The sequence below is a fragment of the Chaetodon trifascialis genome, chromosome 16 (genome assembly GCF_039877785.1).
Source record: "Chaetodon trifascialis isolate fChaTrf1 chromosome 16, fChaTrf1.hap1, whole genome shotgun sequence".
NCBI lineage: Eukaryota > Metazoa > Chordata > Actinopteri > Chaetodontiformes > Chaetodontidae > Chaetodon > Chaetodon trifascialis.
Genome location: NC_092071.1, coordinates 20380981 through 20399928, shown reverse-complemented (window position 1 = coordinate 20399928; position 18948 = coordinate 20380981). Strand labels below are relative to the sequence as shown.

Here is an 18948-nt window from a genome sequence, read left to right as displayed (position 1 = left end):
GACTGAATAAACTGAAGGAATAGCAATGCTCTCGCTTGGACAAATACCAGCTATTTGGCTGAGATGTCTGTAATAAAGTGCAAGAAGATGTACTTGTTTTCTTAGAGGTAAAGGGAATAGCAGCAGTGAGAAAGAGAACTATTGATGGTGCTGAATCACTGAGTACAGTATCTGCTGGGAGTGAGTGTGTGGGCTCTAATCAATGACAAAATGATCAATACGTTATTTGTTGCTGCACAGAAATTCTCTGTTGAGGCTAAACGTAAAAAACGATGACAGCAGAAGTGGCATAAGTCATTTCTATTTTTATTAGAAATGGATCACATTTCAACCCAAGCAGTTTTTTTTTTTTTTGAACCATCGATGTGCCATGCATACAAAATCAGAATCAAACTGTCCCTCTGTTAGTGCCCAATAAAGTTTAGAATTGTAAGGGGCTGATATCAAAGTCTTTCTCCTGTGCAATTAATATTCACAGATATGTACATTCAAATTAGTCAGCCTCAAGCATCCTTGCAAAAAGAAACCAACATTAAAAGTAAAAAGTTACAAAAAACCTTCAAATTAAACAATATATTTCTCTTTTAAAATAGAATTAATAACTATTCGGCTAACATGAGTTAAATTATGATTGCTTCATTTTTAACCATAGGCACGTCGTAGATAGGTGAGGCGTCGTAGAAGCCAAATGGAGGCCATGTATCTCTTCCTCTCTCCTCACTGCAGCTGATGTTTGTGTAAACAAAACCACCGAGCTATTCTGCGGTCCTCGTAGGGACCACTTCAAAAAATAAGAGTAAAAAAAAACAATAAAATAAAATAAAAACAAAAAACGGAACAATGTCTAAAGGTTTCCTCTGCTCCGGCGCCTCACAGGGTAGCTATCTGATATGTGATACACAGAGAAGGAGCTCTACCAGGAGCTCTTTCAGAGATGTTTCATGGCTCACAATGATTGGTTTCTTTGGTATAAACCACCATGACTTCCTCCAACTAAAAGAATCTTCTACGTCTCACATGAGTACAGTAATGATTGGAAACCAATCCGCATCTGATGTTTCGATTCGTCAACGTACAAAAGTCTCTGTGGATGTGGCTGCACGTGGATGTCAGCTTTAATAAAATGTGGGGTTAGCGTGATGTGATTGAAAGCCACATAAAACATTTAAGGAAGAGTGACACCAGTTACCTGTTTAATTACAAAGGATGAGGTAATTAAGTATCAAAGAATCCAACTTTCTCATGTTCCTAGTGAATAAGGTGGACAATGTGCCTATTTTACAGTATGTTTATCAGTGTATCCACTTCAACACTTACAATGAGAGTCAATTAAGACTATAAATGATGTGACGGACACACGGCCCATCTGTGTGTTAGTGGGAATCATCAGCCTTCGCTCAGTTCTAGATATTTGTGTAACAGCCCTGTTCTCACATTCGTTACGGCACACGGGTATGGGGGTATGATAGTGTGATTAATTGTGATTCAGCTTTTCTTTCACTGTTCTGAAAAATGAACCAGGTGCCTTGTAAAGTGTTGAACTTAATCATACATTAGATTATAAAAAAACAGTTAATAATAAATAAATCGGTGGATAAAACTGAAGGCCTTTAAGAGATTCGTCGTTTCTCAGTGACATTTTTTTTTTGCTGTTATTCATTTTCATGAACATCGTTTGACATCATAATGGTCTTTCATTCATTCACTAGTAATGGAGTGAAAGTTCTTCAACATCTCGATAGAATAACGTGGAGGAATGCATTGCAATAGTATATTATCACAGTTTTCCCTCTGCTGTAAAGTTAATTCTCATCCTATGCAAAGACTATGGCTATTGTATGTGTCATCTTCATCCCGTTCAGCACGATCAAACTGTCATCAGTTCTTAAGTGGGTCTTAGTGTGTGTCATTATGACAAGCTGCAGATCAGATACATGTTTATGATGTCTGATGATATATTGATCCTTCCCTTCAATGAGAGCCCTAAAAAATACTGTCATCCACTTCTATTGTCTGAAAAAGAGAGAAGTAAACAGGAAGGGAAGAATGGGAGAAGGGGAGCAGGCAGGAAGGAAGTGCAGATAAAACAAAGGAAGGAAGGAAGGAAGGAAGGAAGGAAGGAAGGAAGGAAGGAAGGAAGGAAGGAAGGAAGGAAGGAAGGAGCTAGTAGGTCAGTACTTTCTCCCCATGGTGACTAATGAGACTCCACTGTCCTGGACAGTATTTTTAGGATGCTCTACATGTCCACTGAGACATGCAAGTCGCCAAGGTGACCTGTTTTCACCATGATCAACTATGTAACCCAGAGTGGCTGCTGTTTAGGAGGAAGAAAGGCAGGACAAAAAGGAATCTATTTCCCCTTGAAAGTTGTGAATTTGGCACACTTCATGTCCTTTAGCACAGCATCTTCAAGTAAAAACTTAATTAAAAAAAGAAAACAAACAAAAAAAAAAACAACAGACCCCGCAACTGTTCCTGTTCAAGTGAATGCACATGCTGATATAATTGATTCACCTAAGGCAAAAAGGATTGTGAGTAAGTGTGGAAAGTGCTCTTTGAGTACCCCTCCACCGCCCGTGTCCACAGTGCTGCGGAGAGTTACCGGGGTGGGGGGGATCCTGTTGGAGGTTTTTCTCCCTCACATCTCTGATCCTCGTTCAAAGCAAACCAGCTGAGTCAGGCTGTGTCCCCCTCAGGTTGCCTCCTCCTTCCTCTCTGTGGATCTCTCAAGGGGACATGTTGAGGAGCTTGGTAGATTTATTGGGGTAATTGATGGCCAGGCTGATGGCAGCGATGTTCTTCAGAGCCTGCACAATAAAAGAAAGTATGTGAGTGAAATACAGAAGAAAAGCTCCAGGGAGAGAAAATTGAGCAGAGTGAACTGAGTGAATGAGACGTGAAAAGCCTTGTTTTTCACCTGTGCTGTGCACTGCATGTTCAGCGATGATTAACAGGCGAACTGAGGGTGACTAAACTGATGATGGAAGGACCTCTGTACAGTTTAAATCACCTCACTTCATAACCAACGTGCTTAACAGACTGAACTGCTTTCAATCCTGCTGCATCTGTTGCATTATGATCCTCATGCTAGATTCACATTTTCTTTCTCAGTCAATGTATTTGTAATTTAACCAATAAATCCACGTCACAGTGACACTTCAGTACATTTTGTGCAAAAGATGCTCATACTGTTCTTACAACGTAATAAATCACATCTTGACAGCACCAATATGACATGTGAGTCAAACTATATGACAAACTATATGACAGCCATAGAAGAAGAAATCAAGTTAAGTACAATGACAGCACAGCCTCGTCACTCATGACAAGACCACACAGTCTGAAGTGCTGCTGCTGCTGCTGCTGCTGCTGCTGCTGCTGCTGCTGCTGCTGCTGCTGCTGCTGCTGGAAAGCTGCATTTCAACTATATTTTGTCCATGCTGGAGAGGCTGTCTGAATCTGATCCAAGCCTGAACAGGCCTGCAGACAAATGACGACAGGACACTATACAAAACATCATAGAAAACCACATGGAAAGGCTGCACTGCCAACAATAATTAAAACAAAAGATATCACGGGTGAGCGGGACCTGGACGGCTCCTTGTGAGGGCCACGTGTCTGTGTGGAATCTCCCCAGGACCAGCAGAGTCTGACATGAGTGGCATCAATCAGCCGCGGTCAGTGAAAACCTTCCTCAACACTCATAACTCATTTTAGTCTCATTTTTCCCTTTTTACTGGAAAATATATTTGTGGAGGTGGAGGGTGCGACACATCCCAATGGCCGCCCATGGTGATGGGCCCACCCAAGAAAGCTAATCCTTGTGTCTTTACTGATCACCTAATTTTCGCAGTAGTGTCACTGTCAGACCAAAATTACCACTTCAACACAATTTGGAAATTTTGTGAGCATATGCAAACTCCCACAAGAGTTTTGTGTGTGAGTTTTGAACCAAAATGTCAACTTTGCACAAATTATCTGTTTACCTGGCAGCCATGAAATTTGTACATGATGTACACACACGTCACTGACATATGACATAACACATTTTAAAGCAAACATTTGTCTCTTTTCACATTCAGCAGTCATGGAACAACATTAGCATTCACCTGAAGTCACATTTCTGGCCACCTGATGAATGTTACTTGACTTGCTAATCTTTCTAATTAGCAAGTCATTAGCTAGCTGTTAATTCTGTCCGCTGTTTGGTGAAGGTAGCTCACAGTAGTTTTATCTGCAGCTGTGGCTCGAAAGGAGGACGATAAGAGCAGTGAGACCGAACCAAAACAATGAAGCTGAAGGTTATAAAACCACAACATAAAGATACTCGAAAGCTAGAAAGCTCAGTAGAGCTGAGGGGGGGCTGCAGAAGCAGATGAGGATTCTTACTTCAAGTGATCCCTTTCACAATACACAAAGTCATCTGATCTGCGGCTCCTATAAAAATAATGATCAGTGCAGCTGCCTCCTGGTCTCACTGGCACTTAAAATAATTTGTTATTTTCAATAAAAGACCAAATTTATTTATTTTTGGGTCTTTTTATGCTCCCTTCTGCGCTTTTGCTCTTGTGGCCAAATTTCCTACTCCCTAAAAAGAACCCTTCACCCAGTGATTTCCTTGGCGCTGACAAGTCCAATACAGCCCCGGGTAAAGCCCCCACACACACTGGTACTTGCTGATCTGGCTGTTAACATGCTCAGGTGGTTTGGTGGGCAATTCCCGTGCATCGAAAACACGGGTATCTTACACTGTTATCAGTGTTTAATTGAGTGAACAACTGGATGAATAAAAGCTGGGGAGCAGTGGAGTGAACATGATTCTCTGAACACTGTCCAACTTGTGTAGTGGTGTAATAAACCCATCAGAAAATAACGGGCCACTAGAGGAGATAAAGCCTTCAACAGGCCTTGGAGAAAATGTAGACCCCAGTAAGTGCACCTGTTTTTTTAATGGCTTTGGAGCATTTTTTCCAGCCCTTTAAAATCTTTTATTTTGGACTTTCATCACTGCTATCATAACAGTCATAACTATCGCCAAGTCACCTATGGTTTTGTTTTCCAGCTGACAGGTATTAGGTAACTGCTCAACAGAACCACCCACAATGTTTTTTTTCACCACCCCGCATCCTCTGCTGCTCTTAACTGCCTTCAGGCTCCTCTGTTGTATTACGGGGTCCACAGTACAGAGAATGCTGTGGCTCGCTCTGCCGCAAATGCTAATGGACAGTAATTACCAAATACATTAGTCCTGAGTGAGGCCCACACATATTCAAAACAAGGAGAGGGGGGTGCTGAGGGATCTGCTGGGTGTCAACAGCTTGGTGATTCATTAGCAAAAGAGACTGTAGCCGCAAGCTGACTCACAGCGGCTGAAGACCGTTCAGTCAACGGAACTGCGTGTTTAAGAAAAAGAGTTGCATAATATTACAACACTTGAGGGTGCATGGACAACTTCTTCGAGCCACTAGCATCCATGTCAGGCAGCAATTCACTACTGGAAACATCAAAGATGACCTGAGAGAGCTTGGCAGAATGCAAGACTTTGAATTTAGAAAGGCAGAGATGTGATTCACAAGTGCAAACATCAAAGATGACCTGAGAGAGCTTGGCTGAAGGCAAGACTTTGAATTTAGAAAGGCAGAGATGTAAAAAGTCATCAATGGTTATATGCAAAAACAGAGAAGGGGTTTAAGTCTTACCATCGCAGTGTGATTGAGGAGCTGCTCGTCAGTGGTCATGGCTAACAAGTACTCCTGGAGGATGCCCTGTGCCTGGGAAACACATCAAAGGCTGGTAAGAAGGGTGCACTCTGCCACATTTCCAAGTGCAGCGAAGAAACACAGATTGCCTCACAGGCCAGATAAGTGTCACGAATAAAAGGAACTTCCCGAGACAGACTACCCTTAAGAGGTTGCATTAGGGATGAATTCAGTTATAAATGAGGCTTGGTTCCCTGAAAACTCTTCACCTCCATTTCAGCATCAAACTGAACGGTGGAATGTTGGAACTGCCATTCAAAATTATAAACAAACCAAAGAGCCCTTCCACAAAAAGCCCAATGGGAGAGACATACCTCGTGTTACGTAAGCACGAGGAGTTGGGGAACACAGATAAGACTACATAGCAGCTAAATGGGCTGAGACTGGCCAAATGGCATCTTTACAGTGCTGGAGACGCAGTCCAGAGCTCCGGTCTGCCATTCATCTCGCAGCACCCTGAATGTTTATGCTGGGGAACATCCTAGGACGATTTGTACAGTCAGTAGTGCATGACATACCATTTTTATTCCTAATATAACTTTCACTTCCTGCAGTGGAGAGTTCATTGAATCTCTGTGGACCTGTCTGTGAACTCCATGTGCACACAAAGAACAAGGACTGACACTGGAATGTGAACAGCACCAGCCACTAAACCTTTAAAAACAAGCTGCTTCGAGGCTCGGACCTAATATGGGCACAGAGCACTCCACGATGTGACCAGCCACTCATTAGCTTCCCATGATTTTACTGTAGAGTCGACATGGAGCTGTTGAAGTCAGCTGTATGTCGTCACTGCAGTGAAGCTCATGTGTCAACATGACACGAGGGCTGCCAACCTCAGTCCACACTAATCCTTACTTTTTAGGAGGGTAGGGACAGATGGTGCAGTGTGTTGGAGGTAGCGCACTAATCCTTACAGCTGATGAAGGTTTTCCAATATTTACATCCTTATCAGGTTAATAGTGTCTTTGCCCCTCTGTGAACAAATGCAGATGTGAAGAAGTTCTGGAACAGTGTAGCACTTGAATCCAGTCTTGATGGTGTATAGCCGAGTTGTTGCCTGTGTAACCCAGTTTACAACCACATTCACTGGCTTTTATTCAGGTTCACCTGGCTGAAATTTCTTGTAATACTTTGCACCACATTCTGAACCAACACTAACCACCAGTCACTGTGGTGGCTGCCACAAGAGGTGGCAGGTGTGTGGTTTAAAAAAAAAAAAAAAAAACCCCAAGGTGTTTCACAGTTTTATCCGGATATTGCTGAAAAGGCTGCGGGAACTGAAGTGTATCTCTTTCGGACCAACCGTGCACCTCTGCAATCCACTCCTTACCACAAACAATACCATCCATTCATCTCTCATTTACCTCTGTTAATGCCTTCATCTCATACTACTTCAAACTGTGGATAAAGAGCTGGAGGTGATGAACCACTGCAGCACACACATTTGTGTTTTGTCGATAAAAGACAGGTCATGCTCTGTGATGATGCTCTGCTGGGGAGAGGAAAGATACGTGCTGTACACCTAAATGTGTCTATCATAGCTAACGCAACACTGGAGTCTCCATGAGGGGCATCCCAGGCAAAACTGCTGAGTACTGCTACTGCCCCCTGGTGTTTGTCATTGGGTACTGCTCCACCTGAGCATCCCGTTCTCCTTCACGGGGAACAACATTCAGTTGGTGCAGATGGGAGCACACAATCCTGAACGACAATTCAACTGATGTAATTGTATTTATAGATCAGCAGACTCGGGCCTCACAAACCAGACCTGAGGGGAACAGGAGAGGTAGTGCTTTCTGGGACTGTCAGGTTCAATTGCATCTACAGATGGGAAACTCCTGGCTAACGGCATGCTTATAATCCTTGAGACTTCTCTTAATCAATAATTCAAAACAACTGAGAGAGAGAGAGAGAGAGAGAGAGAGAGAGAGAGAGAGAGAGAGAGAGAGAGAGAGAGAGAGAGAGAGAGAGACCATACACATCACAAAATGGATAGCATCTTTTCCTCTCCCAAGCAGTCTGCAGGGAGCCAGTGTGGCACTGTGCAGTCTGGCAGATGGCGAGGCCGGCTTTGGCCCCGAGCCCAGCAGAGAACAGGTGGGTGGAGGAAAAACATGCTCATCTCACAGAGAGACAGATATATCCAGAGAGAGGCGAGGAAAGACCAAGGTGAAGAATGAAATATTAATTTAGTTAATTTTGCTCATAATTTCATTGAAAAGGCAAAAAAGACAAAGGCTTTCAACATGATCAGCCTTGTTGAATCTATTCTATATTTAACCTGCAAAGTCAATCGTGCTGTCATTACAGCAAAAACAACCAACTCACCTAAACAAACACCTCAAACGCCACACCTCCAGCTTTAACAGCAACACCTGTATAATACTAGAAGTGGTCTGTTTCTTTTTTTCTTTTTTGTGGCCTGCATATGTGTGTGTGTGTGTTTCACTCACAATGGCACGGGCCTCTGCAATGAAGAAGAGTTCAGTGAGGGCTCTGTGAAGAGGCAGCAGCACAGTAACACTGGTGGGATCCTGGCTCAGGTTGTTTTCCATGGACATAAAGAGCTGCCACAGAGGTCGCAGCAGAGTCAGCTCACAGGCCCTGGAGTGCAAACAAATCCATAGTTAGACGAACAAACACAAGCACACAGGCAGGACAGAACAATGAACAGTTACATTCTGAAAGAAGCTAAATTGTGGCTGAAAAACAACCAGCAAGAGCCACTTCAATGAGTCCAGCTTCGTGCATTCATCATGGCTTAATGGCATGTTTTGTAACCTCCTACAGCCGTAAACGGAGCAAAACTTGATTGTTCAAATGTGGGGATGGCCTTTCACTGTAACTAGATGGGTCCAAAAGAAAGAAAAATTGAAAAAAGAAAAAGCAATGCTTGTGGGATGTTATGAATACTGATGAATCTGAAATGTTTTTATTAACAACAAATCACTTCTGTATCTATCTGCATGGTGAAGCAACATAACACACATACTGATATACACTAACAATGCTCAGATAATCACATTCATTTTTCCCACAGACAACGCTATGTGACTCACAGCTGGAGCAGTTCTATACAGCTTGAATCAGCATGAAATTCATCAGGTTTAATCATCAGCTGTAACTGCGTTACATTGAAAATATCTGGTAAAAAGTTGAAGATACGAGCTTGTATAGCTAAAAATATTGTTGTGAACATGAACTACAACTCCCCCACGAATAAATATCCAATCACTGTGTTTAAAATTGTGATGTGAACTGCTGACGGCAGGTGGAAACTAAAGATAAGATAATGGCGTTGAGAAAACTGAAAACAAAGTTTGCAGCTTAAATCAAATCGGTTTTAAATTCTGGTTCAACTGTGGGTGAACTCTGCAACTACTGCACTGTATTTCTTTCTCACGTGACTACTCAGACACAGTGAAACAGTGAAACATCAAGGTGAAGTAACGATAAGCGAAACACATGTTTAAGCTGAGGGGACTTCAACATTTGGTGAAAGGAAATCTTAATGCCTAGAATTCAGCTTTTACAATGTGTATTCTGTCTGTGTGAGCAGTCCTTTGCATAAGTTGTGTGATGTTGTCAATACGACCTGAGTCTGTCTGCACATATGCAAATTTCTGAACACATCCTTTACCTCATTTCCGTGGTGGTGACATGAGGTATTTATGAGGGCTTGTAGGCAAACTGTGTGTGGAGGTGCAATACTGCATCTCAAGGGGAAATACACAGCTGAGGTTAAAATGAGCACTGGATCTACAAATTAGCATTACATAGGTCCAGGTGGATGGGCCATATGCTCAAGTGACAATGTTTGTACATGTTTTACTTTAGGTGTCTATACATGCAAGACAAGCCAAGCATTTTACTGGCACTGAATTGTGAGAAGCATTGAAGAGAACTGAAAGGAAAGAGACAGACACATAGAAGGAGGCTGGACTCTTACGTCTGGGACTGGCACTGCAGCAGGCGGAGCAACAGGTGAATGGCTTTGAGTCGCTGGCTCCCAGTCTGGCGACAGGCCACACCCACCTGCCACTCCCAGATGTCAGCCAGTGGCAGGTGACAGAGCACTTGGTCATCTGCTAACATTTGCTTCAGTATCTCAAAACCTGATTAGAGACAAAATGGCAGAGAGGGTGACAACCTGCATTTTACTGAGGAGTCTGCAGAGTTACTCTCTAACAAATAGCAGATTTGCACAAATTTTAAAGGAGTGTGTATCTGCTGTATGTAAAATACCTGTCTGGAAACGTCCTCTGTGGCCTCCTGTAATGGTGAACTTGTAGCCCCACTCCGTGTTGCTCATGTCTGACATAAATCTGTAGTACAGGGTATCACCTGAGAGAAACCCACATAGATGACACATGATGATAAACCTGATTTCAATGAAATAGTCAAACTACAGAAATGTGCATAAATAGACACAGAGAGCAGAAAAGAAATGAGCACAATTTTAAAATATTCCTCACCAGGAATCTCAAAGTCGGACCATTTCTGAGGAGAGCCACTGAAGTTGTGGACGTCCTGGAGGAAATCACTGCTGCTGGACATGATGAGCTCATCACAGCCTTCCTCTGTGCAGCAGCGGGAGTCAAATTTCACTGACAGGTAGATGGCCCCTGGAATGTGCACCTTGTCCTTAAAGGAGAAAAGAGGGACACAGTAAAGATAGACAGATGTCGGACAGTCTTATAGTCTCAGACTGAATTGAAAAAAGCATGACACTGCTAGGATGGCACCACATATGAGGAAATACTAAACCTCTTTAAAACAGTTACGGCTGCTCATTAAGTAATTCATGATAAAAAGAAAGAAAGGCAGTGTACCCACCTCAAAGTTGGTGTTGTTGTCATACGGGTGTTTGGACTCTCTGACCTGTACGGCCATACCTGGCTCTTCCATGAACTGGCAAGCAGTGAGAGACAGACTACACAGCATGCTCTGGCTGCAACCCTTCAGCACCCTCTGGAGAATCTGATCATTAATGGATGAACACAATCGCATTAATCCACAAAACACACATTTTGTTCTCTTCATACACAATACAAACTCCATAGTCTCCTCCCTTCTGCCCACCTTCTCCCAGAGAGGCTTCTCCTCCAGCTGCATTAACATATCCAGGATGTAGGCCATGTGCGAGGCACCGTTCAGTTCCAGCGCCTCCTCGCTCAACGCCGTCTCTGCAGGCCAGTCAGCCAGCAGTGAGGCCAGCACATGGCGGGCGTACAGTGTGGCGATGGCCTGGTTGACCTTCACTAGATATTGACGAACTGCCCGGTTGCTGCGCACATCCAGTTCCTTGTGCAAGAGAGCCGAACTTTTGGTGCGCCTCTGTTTGGCATAGCTGAGCTGTAATTCACTCTCTGAATTTGTAATCAGCTTCTGGGCCACTACGTTGATCTCCTCTGTGGCTTTTTCACAGTGACTGGGTTTAGACTGTGGGAGGAAAGCAGTGGTGGGGATATATCAGAATTCTGACATATGAAAAATAGCACGTCCTAACATTTTCTCCAAGTAGCTTCGCTGTTCTTGTCATAGCGAGTGATGTTAATATTGGTAATGTGCAAACAGCCATTTCTAAGCAGTGCTTTTGAATCTCAAACTCACCATGCATGACACCACAATCATATCAGTGTCCACAGCCTTGGTGTTCCTCTCCTCAGAGCGAGGCCGCCGGGTAGGTTGCCATTTCTGAGCCAGCGTACGGATTGTCTCATCTGTTTTTATCTCTTCTCCATCAAATCTGAAAATAACACAACAGAGAGAGGGGATATTAGATTGTGACCTTTTCCACGGTGGACCATATAAGGAATAGTCTATTTGGAAGTTAATGCTGACCTCTTCTGCACCTCCAGGAAGAAGGAATCTGTTCTCTTCATCTGCAACTCATACATGGCTCTCAGGATGGGCAGAGGGGCGTTTAAGGCATCGTGGGTGATCTGCATTTAAAAAAAAAAAAGGGACTTCAGATGATTAGATCATACTGCATTTTGCTGCATGTATTATACGAACAGTATCTTTCATCACCTGGAAGCAAATCTTGGTCTCCTCATCGAGACCCTCTAAGGGGTCGGCCTTGTTGACATCAGTGTCATCAGTGCAACAGCTGGAGTGGTCAGAGTCGTGCTCCTTGTCCTGCTCTCTTTGGTCTCGCTCTGGGTCCTGGGCCATGGAGTGGATCTCCCTCTTGGAGGAGTAGAGCATGATGGAGAGAATCTCCAGATCTCGCAACAACCACAGCTTGCTGAAGCCTGTCCCTTTGCTGCATTTCCTCACCAGCAACTGGGTCAGTCCTGACTCCTGGATGTCCTCCTGAGCTTGCTCGACTCCATGCTTCTGCACAAGAGAAACAGAATAATTTCAGATCATAGAAGCCAGTTGTATCAAGCATGTCCCAGATACTGCTAACCATGTCCCAAATTATGGAATGTAATGAATAAAATTACTAGTGCACCACTGCAGATTCCTAGATCATGGCAGGTACCTTTAGTGTATTGTAGAGGCCTTTGAGGGCCAAGGACAGAACCCAGGATGCCTCCACAGCATCAGGAGAGCCATTGTCCTGGCTAGTCTGCAGCAGGTGGCTGATGATAGAGATGAAATTACTCAGGTAGCGGCTGAGCAGGGTCTCTGGGCAGCCCTGGCCCTCTGACTGCCCTGGGAGACTGGCAGCCGTGGAATCCTGAGACTGGATGAGTTGGTAGTCCTTCACTAGAAAGAGCAGAAAGCGGGTTAATTCCATGTTTATTTCTGCACACAGGCAAAGCTGTCTGTAGTGCTACCACTGCATGAACCTGTTTTCCTCTTGCGTGTCTTAACATCCACCACTGCAGCATGGTTCTTTTCTGTGAAGTGTTTGAGCAAGATCATGTTGTGCTGTTCATTGGCGTTGTCGATAAACACCGTCTGGGTGCCCACACACAGCACCTGACAGACACAGAGGAGTCACGACTGAGCTTGGAAAGTCAGGGAGCACAGTGTACAACAGTACAGAGCTGTATGTGTTCTACCAACCTCAGGGAAGCCCACCAGCACCAGCAGGGTGAAGAGGTTGGTGCGTTTGAGAGTTTGTGGCAGCTGATGAATACAATGGTCAGTGAAGGCAGCGATGACTGTGCTCCACTCAGGACAACCATTCAGACTGTGTAAGATGTCTGCCACTGTGCACGCCCAATCCAGACCAATACGACTGCCAAACACAGGAGAAAGAGCAGAAAAGACAATTCACATCTCAAAATATCAATAACAGCTGATGGGTGGCAAATATTATAACACAATATACAGTATCTCAACCGTGTGACGAAGAGATACCACCAATATCTCCAACAGTTATTACACTGTGGTAAAGGGCCCATTTGTATAACATTTTAGTATTATTAAATGTTAGAAATATCTGAGAAGATGACCATTCAGCCTATGATCACATTGCTGACTTTAATTTTGTGTCTGCGCATAGTAAAAAACACACATTAGCTTCAATAATGTTGAGTGATGTTAATAATGATAACACTGAAAATAACTGGAGCAACTTACTACTGAATAGGTCAGCACATATAAGTAATTTTATTTTCATCTTTAAATTTGTCTTGATCACAGTAGGAGAATATTTCACATGGTTGTTCTGGATTGGCTAAAATCCATGTAGATGCAGATTGGTCCTCGTATTAATATCTACAAGCTGTGTCATCAAGAATATGGATCTATAAAGTACAATAATAGCACATTGGCATCATCAGGTTTTCCTTCTTTTACCTGTCTAAACAGACAGCGCCAAGGCTGAAAAGCAGCTGGGTGGTCTTCCAGCCATGGGTGTCTGAACTTGCTGCCTCTCCTTGTGTTAGCAACTCAAATTTGTCAGCCAGGGCCTCTGTGACGGCAGTGTCAGCCTCCATCGGAGGGATTCGGAGCAGCAGCTGACCCAGTAGTCCCAGGGTGAGGTGGAAGGTCTCGTTGAGAGAGCCGGCATTGGAAATGACTGCCCTGAATAGCTGGGGCAGGATGGAGCTCAGACTGGGCAGGGACAGAGTGCTGCCCTGAGGAAACAAGGAAGATCATGTAAATGTTATCTGTAGATAAACGGAACATGTCAATATATCGATACTGTAAATAGTCAAGTGAGTCTTCCCTGGTTGCCTGGCAACCTTGAGGTGATGACAAGAATATGTAGGAAATCACTGTATCCATCCAAGATACAGTCCAGCACTTAACCCCCCACAGATTAATGGTATAACGTAAGAATTGGCCGTTTGACGACTTGGAATAGAGTGCAAAGGTGATTTACAGCAGCTCCAACCAGGACTGTGACCCCAAGGACAATGAAGACACATCAGAGGAGCAGGAGGAGGAATATTTTCATATCGAACTCGGAGAACCAGAATAGTATGTTTATTTGCGTCAGTCGAGTTTGAATGAAGTGTGTTTACGATGAGTTAACTGGGCAGTTAAGCTTGTCTGAGTTCAGTAAAAGAGAAACTTGAATTCAAAAGGTGTACAGTTGTATTTTCTGTACAGTAATGAAAATATAAGCAAGAAGTTTAGTTATTTTTGGACATTGTGTGACTTTATTTTGTTTATTCATTAGACTATAAAAACATAAAAAGAGATTTTGTGAAATGTAGCAAAGTTGCTGTTTGTATAACATCTCCCAGCTGAAACTACAGGGAGAAAGCCCGAGGTATATCTCCTCGAGGTACAGAGTGGTATTAAAAAACAGGATGGGCCTGTTTCTACAGAACTTCAGTACATCTCTCTGCAACACAATACATTGATGCCTTTGACATGATGTCAGAACCATTACTTCTTCACATACTGTTGTTGACGTTAGTTCATTTTTTGAACATTTTAAACTAAAATGCTGTCCATATCTTACACATTGCACCTTCAAATAAAGGAGATATATTATGCTAGGCAGTGAGCTTTAGAGTGATGGTATGCAGTTTGTTGCCTTTGAACAGAGTCAAACTAGCTGTTTTCAAGCCTTCATGCTGAGCGACGCTAACTTGCAGCTGGCTAAGGCTTCATACTCAACACACAGCCATGAGAGTAATTTCAATCTAAGTCATGTAGTACTCGGAAAGACAGTGAATCAGCATATTTCCCCAAATATTGAGCAAATCCTTTAAAACCTTCAGTATTACATAGAATCTAACCCCTAAAAAGGTCTCTGGTCTCACATACTGGTTTGGCTGGAGGCAACATGGCTGCTAGTAGTCCCAGGATCCTCTCTCTGGAGCACTCTGAAAACACATGCTCCTGAAGGGGAACCTGGGGGAGCCTCTCATCTGTCTCCTTGACAACGTCAGATGCTGGAGAGTTGACTGTTCCTGGTCCAGACTCTGAAGCTGAGAATGGTAAAAAACATACAAGGTTGACAGCTAAGGGACAGTGACCAAAACCAGAGTTGTCAACACCCTGGTGGAGGTAATCTCAATACTTACTTCGGACCACAGGAGAGAGGGGGTCCTCACTGGACACAGAAGGCGTCTGGCTGAGGCTGGGGGAGTCCAGGGTGTCTTGGGTTACCAGCTTCCTTTTCTCCCCCTCGACAGTGCTTGGGGGAGATGACACCTCTGAAGGAACAAGGGGAGGAGAGCCCACCTCCTTCACCTTTTTCTCCTTACCTGATGGTTTACTCTAATAGTGAGAGGATAACAACAGTTCAGTAGGTTCACAGCCCAACAGTATGTTCCTAAAAAATGTATTATCGACATTACTGACGTAACAAGTACATGTATGTATCTCTACATATTTCCAGTTTTATTGTGAATCTATTTGCTCTTTCAATCCACTCCCCCAACAGAAATCATTCAACCTTCCTATTATCTTATAACATGACTTCTGTTGCTCACCTTGTCCTTGGGAGAGGACGGGGAGCAGATTGCTGCAGTGCTGCCAGGGATGGAGGAGGTGTCAGTGGCTGTACTGAGCTCCTGAGATGACTCTGGAGACACTGGACACAGCTCACTATCAGAAGCTGATTCATTGGACGACAGCAGAGCGAGTAAGGCTGAGGAGCGTAGACCTACGTGGATGACGGCATAGAGAGGTTTGCCATGAAAGGATAAAGCATAAAAACACAGGTTAGAAGGATCTGAGATCCCAGACAGTAAAAACAAATGGATAGAGGACGCATGGAGGTATTGTTTAAAGGAAGCATTCTACAATTTGGGAAATACACTTATTTGTTGATACACTTATTTGTTTTCTTGATGAGAGTTATATGAGATGATGGTCTTATTATCTCTATGCTAAACATGAAGCTAGAGGTAACAGAGGATTCTTAGTTTAGAATAAAGACTGAAGGTAGGGGGAAATGTGAGAGAGGCTCTAAAGAGCCAGGTTAGTTAAGATAAGCTAAGATGAGCTGCTGAGTCTCAAGAAGAAAGCACATAAGCATTTTTGCCAAAATATCAAACTATTCCAAAAGAAAAAAAAAATCTGGTTTGGATTTACCTTTGCCAGTCTGCCCCTTGAGCAAGCAGTCAGTGATGAGCTGGGAGCAGTGTGTCTGCAGGGCGGAGGCCTGGCTCAAGGTGTTGCTGTCCAAAGCTTCTCCCTCCATCTGCTTCTCACTGCTCAGCTCTGACGTGTAGAGGGCCAAAGCAGCAAACAGTAGCCAGGAGTAGTTGTGAATGTAGGGCTGGATTAAGCGGTGACGATCGCTGATGCGTATGGTCACCATGGGGTACACTGTGATCCGATGGGTGGGCAGGTGGCTAGAGATGGGATAGAAAATAATTAGAACCACAACAAAGTCGGTGTGTTTAAACAGAGCATGATCAAACTTTAAATTTGTCACCTGTCGGGATACTTCTTTGCATGGTAACAACCGAAGCACAGGTCAAAGTCTTCACAGACGTTGCAGTTGATCCTGCTGCCGACAATGAGCCCCTGGCAATGGTCACAAGCATATTCCATGTTCACCATCTCATGGTCATCCTCGTGGCCCTCAGGTTTGGCACCACCTGGTTGAAAAAACACACATTCACATTTAGGTATGCTCTGATGCTCTTATCCAACTTACAGTTCGTGCAGTCACCCTGTTTCTCTTTCATGTGACTGTATGTGTAGTGTCATGAAGTGCATGAGCTCACTGAGGAAGCACGTCTTGCAGAGGTCCATATCCATGCACTGCAGGCATCGGTAGCGGTGCCAAGGTGCCATCCTCTCACAGCCGTCACAGGAGATCACAACATTGAGCAGGTCACAATAGCGTGCAATGAACATGTGCATCTGTGGACAAAACCAGGTAAATTGATTAAGGTACACAGTATTATTATAATGATCAAACTTTCCTATCTGTGCTAAGCAAACCTAGATCCTAACTCAATCATCTACTTAATGTTTACTTACTTACAGCTTGATAAAATTCATCAGACACAAACACTGTGGAAGTCAGAGGGGTGTTCTGGCTTTTGGATTGGATGATATTATTATAGGAAATAAACATAGTATTTACGCCAGTCTTAACCATTACTGTGTATGTGTTTTACTGTGATGCTTTCAAACACTTCACACAAAATATTTGAATATAATGCTTTGTGTGATGTGATGGTAACACGCTTCACTAAGATAGTGAGTGATAAACATCATACTTCATCAGCATCAGTATATTAGTAATGTCATGGTAAGGATGTTGGTAAGTTAATGTTAGCATGTAGGTCAAAGAGCAGCTGTGCAGTACGGTTTCACAGAGCCGCTAACATGGCTGCACTCTTCGTTTTATTATAACCTTGTTGACAGATGTTGGACATATTCAGCGGTATTACACCAACATCTTTTCTGACAATTTTCATTGTTTGCTGATGACTGTACTTTCACATTATGTCTTTTATGCACTGTGATGTACCTTTCTCCTGTCCTCCATGGACTCCTCTTCGTCGATTTTGTCGTACCACTTCTCGAACATCCCATCCATACACTCATCCATCCACTCCTGGTTCTTCTTGTAGTCTGCGATTTCATCCTCCTCTGTCCATTGACTGAATGAATCAATTTAAACCACAGACATAATCGATTATCTCTGCAAATTTAAGTAGCTGGGACACTATTTAACATATTGTAAGAGGTCTGAGATAGACTCATGAAGCACAAGGCAGTTTTTAGACTGCTGATTTGTATAAATGCAGAAATGAAAGCTGTGTCTCTTGCTAGCCTTAGGTTATCGGTAAGAAAAACATTTTATTTCCACTGCGCCATGCCTTTTTTTTCTAAGATGGGTCTGATATTACCTGATGGCAATGTCATGAACACTGATGTTCTCCTGGGCCATGCTGAGCAGGAGGTCAGGAAGCTTGATATTCAAGAAGAGAGGAAGGTCATGTACCTCCCAGCTCATGTCTAGAAGGTGCAACAAGCAGGTCTGTACACATGAGAGGGCTGGTAGCAGGGCTCTGGAGAGCAGAGATGAAGGTCAGTTTACACCACTGCATGCGCACACATACTCACAGACACGCGCACACACATACACACTTGGAATTACACTTATCATTGCTGCAAGCGTTTTGTAATTTCAGTAAACCTTACACAGATAAAAGCTTACTTCTCATTGAGGTTGCTGAAGCCTTGAACTGCCTCCACCAGCATGAGCACCAGCTGATGGTAGGAACGCCTCACCTCCTCTCCCAGCTTCTGTCCACTGTCTGATAGCTGAGAGAAATAACTGAAAAAGACAAAGCAAAAGAAAATCGTGGCTCAAATACTGCTCTACCGTTGTACCGTTGTCAGCGTACAGGTTTTTTTTTTTAAAAAAAACAAAAAACAAACTTAATTTCCTTCTCTGTTGAACTGTTTAATCAATATTGGTGAATACTAACAACAGTCTCTATTGGCACATCTAATATTGTCGTCCAGGACAGAAGTCAAGGCAATCATTTTTAGTACAACTACAACCCGCCTCATTTTACCATCTAAGAAACAAATCTATTGTCATACAGCCTATAAAAATGTGCTGTTGTTCTACTAGAAACATTTTCTACTGATGTACCTGGTGAAGTCTTTCTGACATGCCAGCAGCTCCTGTAGGAACAGGATACATGGTGCTTGGAAGAGGTGTGGCTTTCCCAGGGAATGTAAACATTGCTGCACCATCTCCAGGACCTTGCACACACTCAGAGCCTGGGCTTTGCTCAGGGACAGGGCCTGCAGAATGCTACAGGAGGAAGAATGGGATGACTCAACC

At 43.5% G+C, this 18948-nt stretch overlaps 1 protein-coding gene across 1 annotated transcript in view; it reads right to left on the bottom strand.

Annotated features, from left to right (window-relative positions):
- Positions 1–286: 286 nt before the first annotated feature.
- Positions 287–18948, bottom strand: part of zzef1 (zinc finger, ZZ-type with EF hand domain 1) — a 33874-nt gene continuing 15212 nt past the window's right edge. Inside the window, exons 30-54 of the mRNA XM_070982745.1 lie at positions 18754–18918; positions 18310–18429; positions 17999–18160; positions 17617–17749; positions 16862–17000; positions 16567–16732; positions 16221–16483; positions 15617–15789; positions 15206–15401; positions 14946–15109; positions 13521–13801; positions 12783–12957; positions 12563–12695; positions 12253–12479; positions 11796–12104; positions 11607–11707; positions 11376–11511; positions 10845–11204; positions 10599–10742; positions 10238–10406; positions 10008–10106; positions 9712–9877; positions 8216–8366; positions 5700–5771; positions 287–2807 (exon numbers count right to left, since the gene is read on the bottom strand). Coding sequence (XP_070838846.1) covers positions 2727–2807; positions 5700–5771; positions 8216–8366; positions 9712–9877; positions 10008–10106; positions 10238–10406; positions 10599–10742; positions 10845–11204; positions 11376–11511; positions 11607–11707; positions 11796–12104; positions 12253–12479; positions 12563–12695; positions 12783–12957; positions 13521–13801; positions 14946–15109; positions 15206–15401; positions 15617–15789; positions 16221–16483; positions 16567–16732; positions 16862–17000; positions 17617–17749; positions 17999–18160; positions 18310–18429; positions 18754–18918 — 4285 coding nt within the window. The 3' untranslated portion in view covers positions 287–2726. The remainder of the gene's footprint in view (positions 2808–5699; positions 5772–8215; positions 8367–9711; positions 9878–10007; positions 10107–10237; positions 10407–10598; positions 10743–10844; positions 11205–11375; positions 11512–11606; positions 11708–11795; positions 12105–12252; positions 12480–12562; positions 12696–12782; positions 12958–13520; positions 13802–14945; positions 15110–15205; positions 15402–15616; positions 15790–16220; positions 16484–16566; positions 16733–16861; positions 17001–17616; positions 17750–17998; positions 18161–18309; positions 18430–18753; positions 18919–18948) is intronic.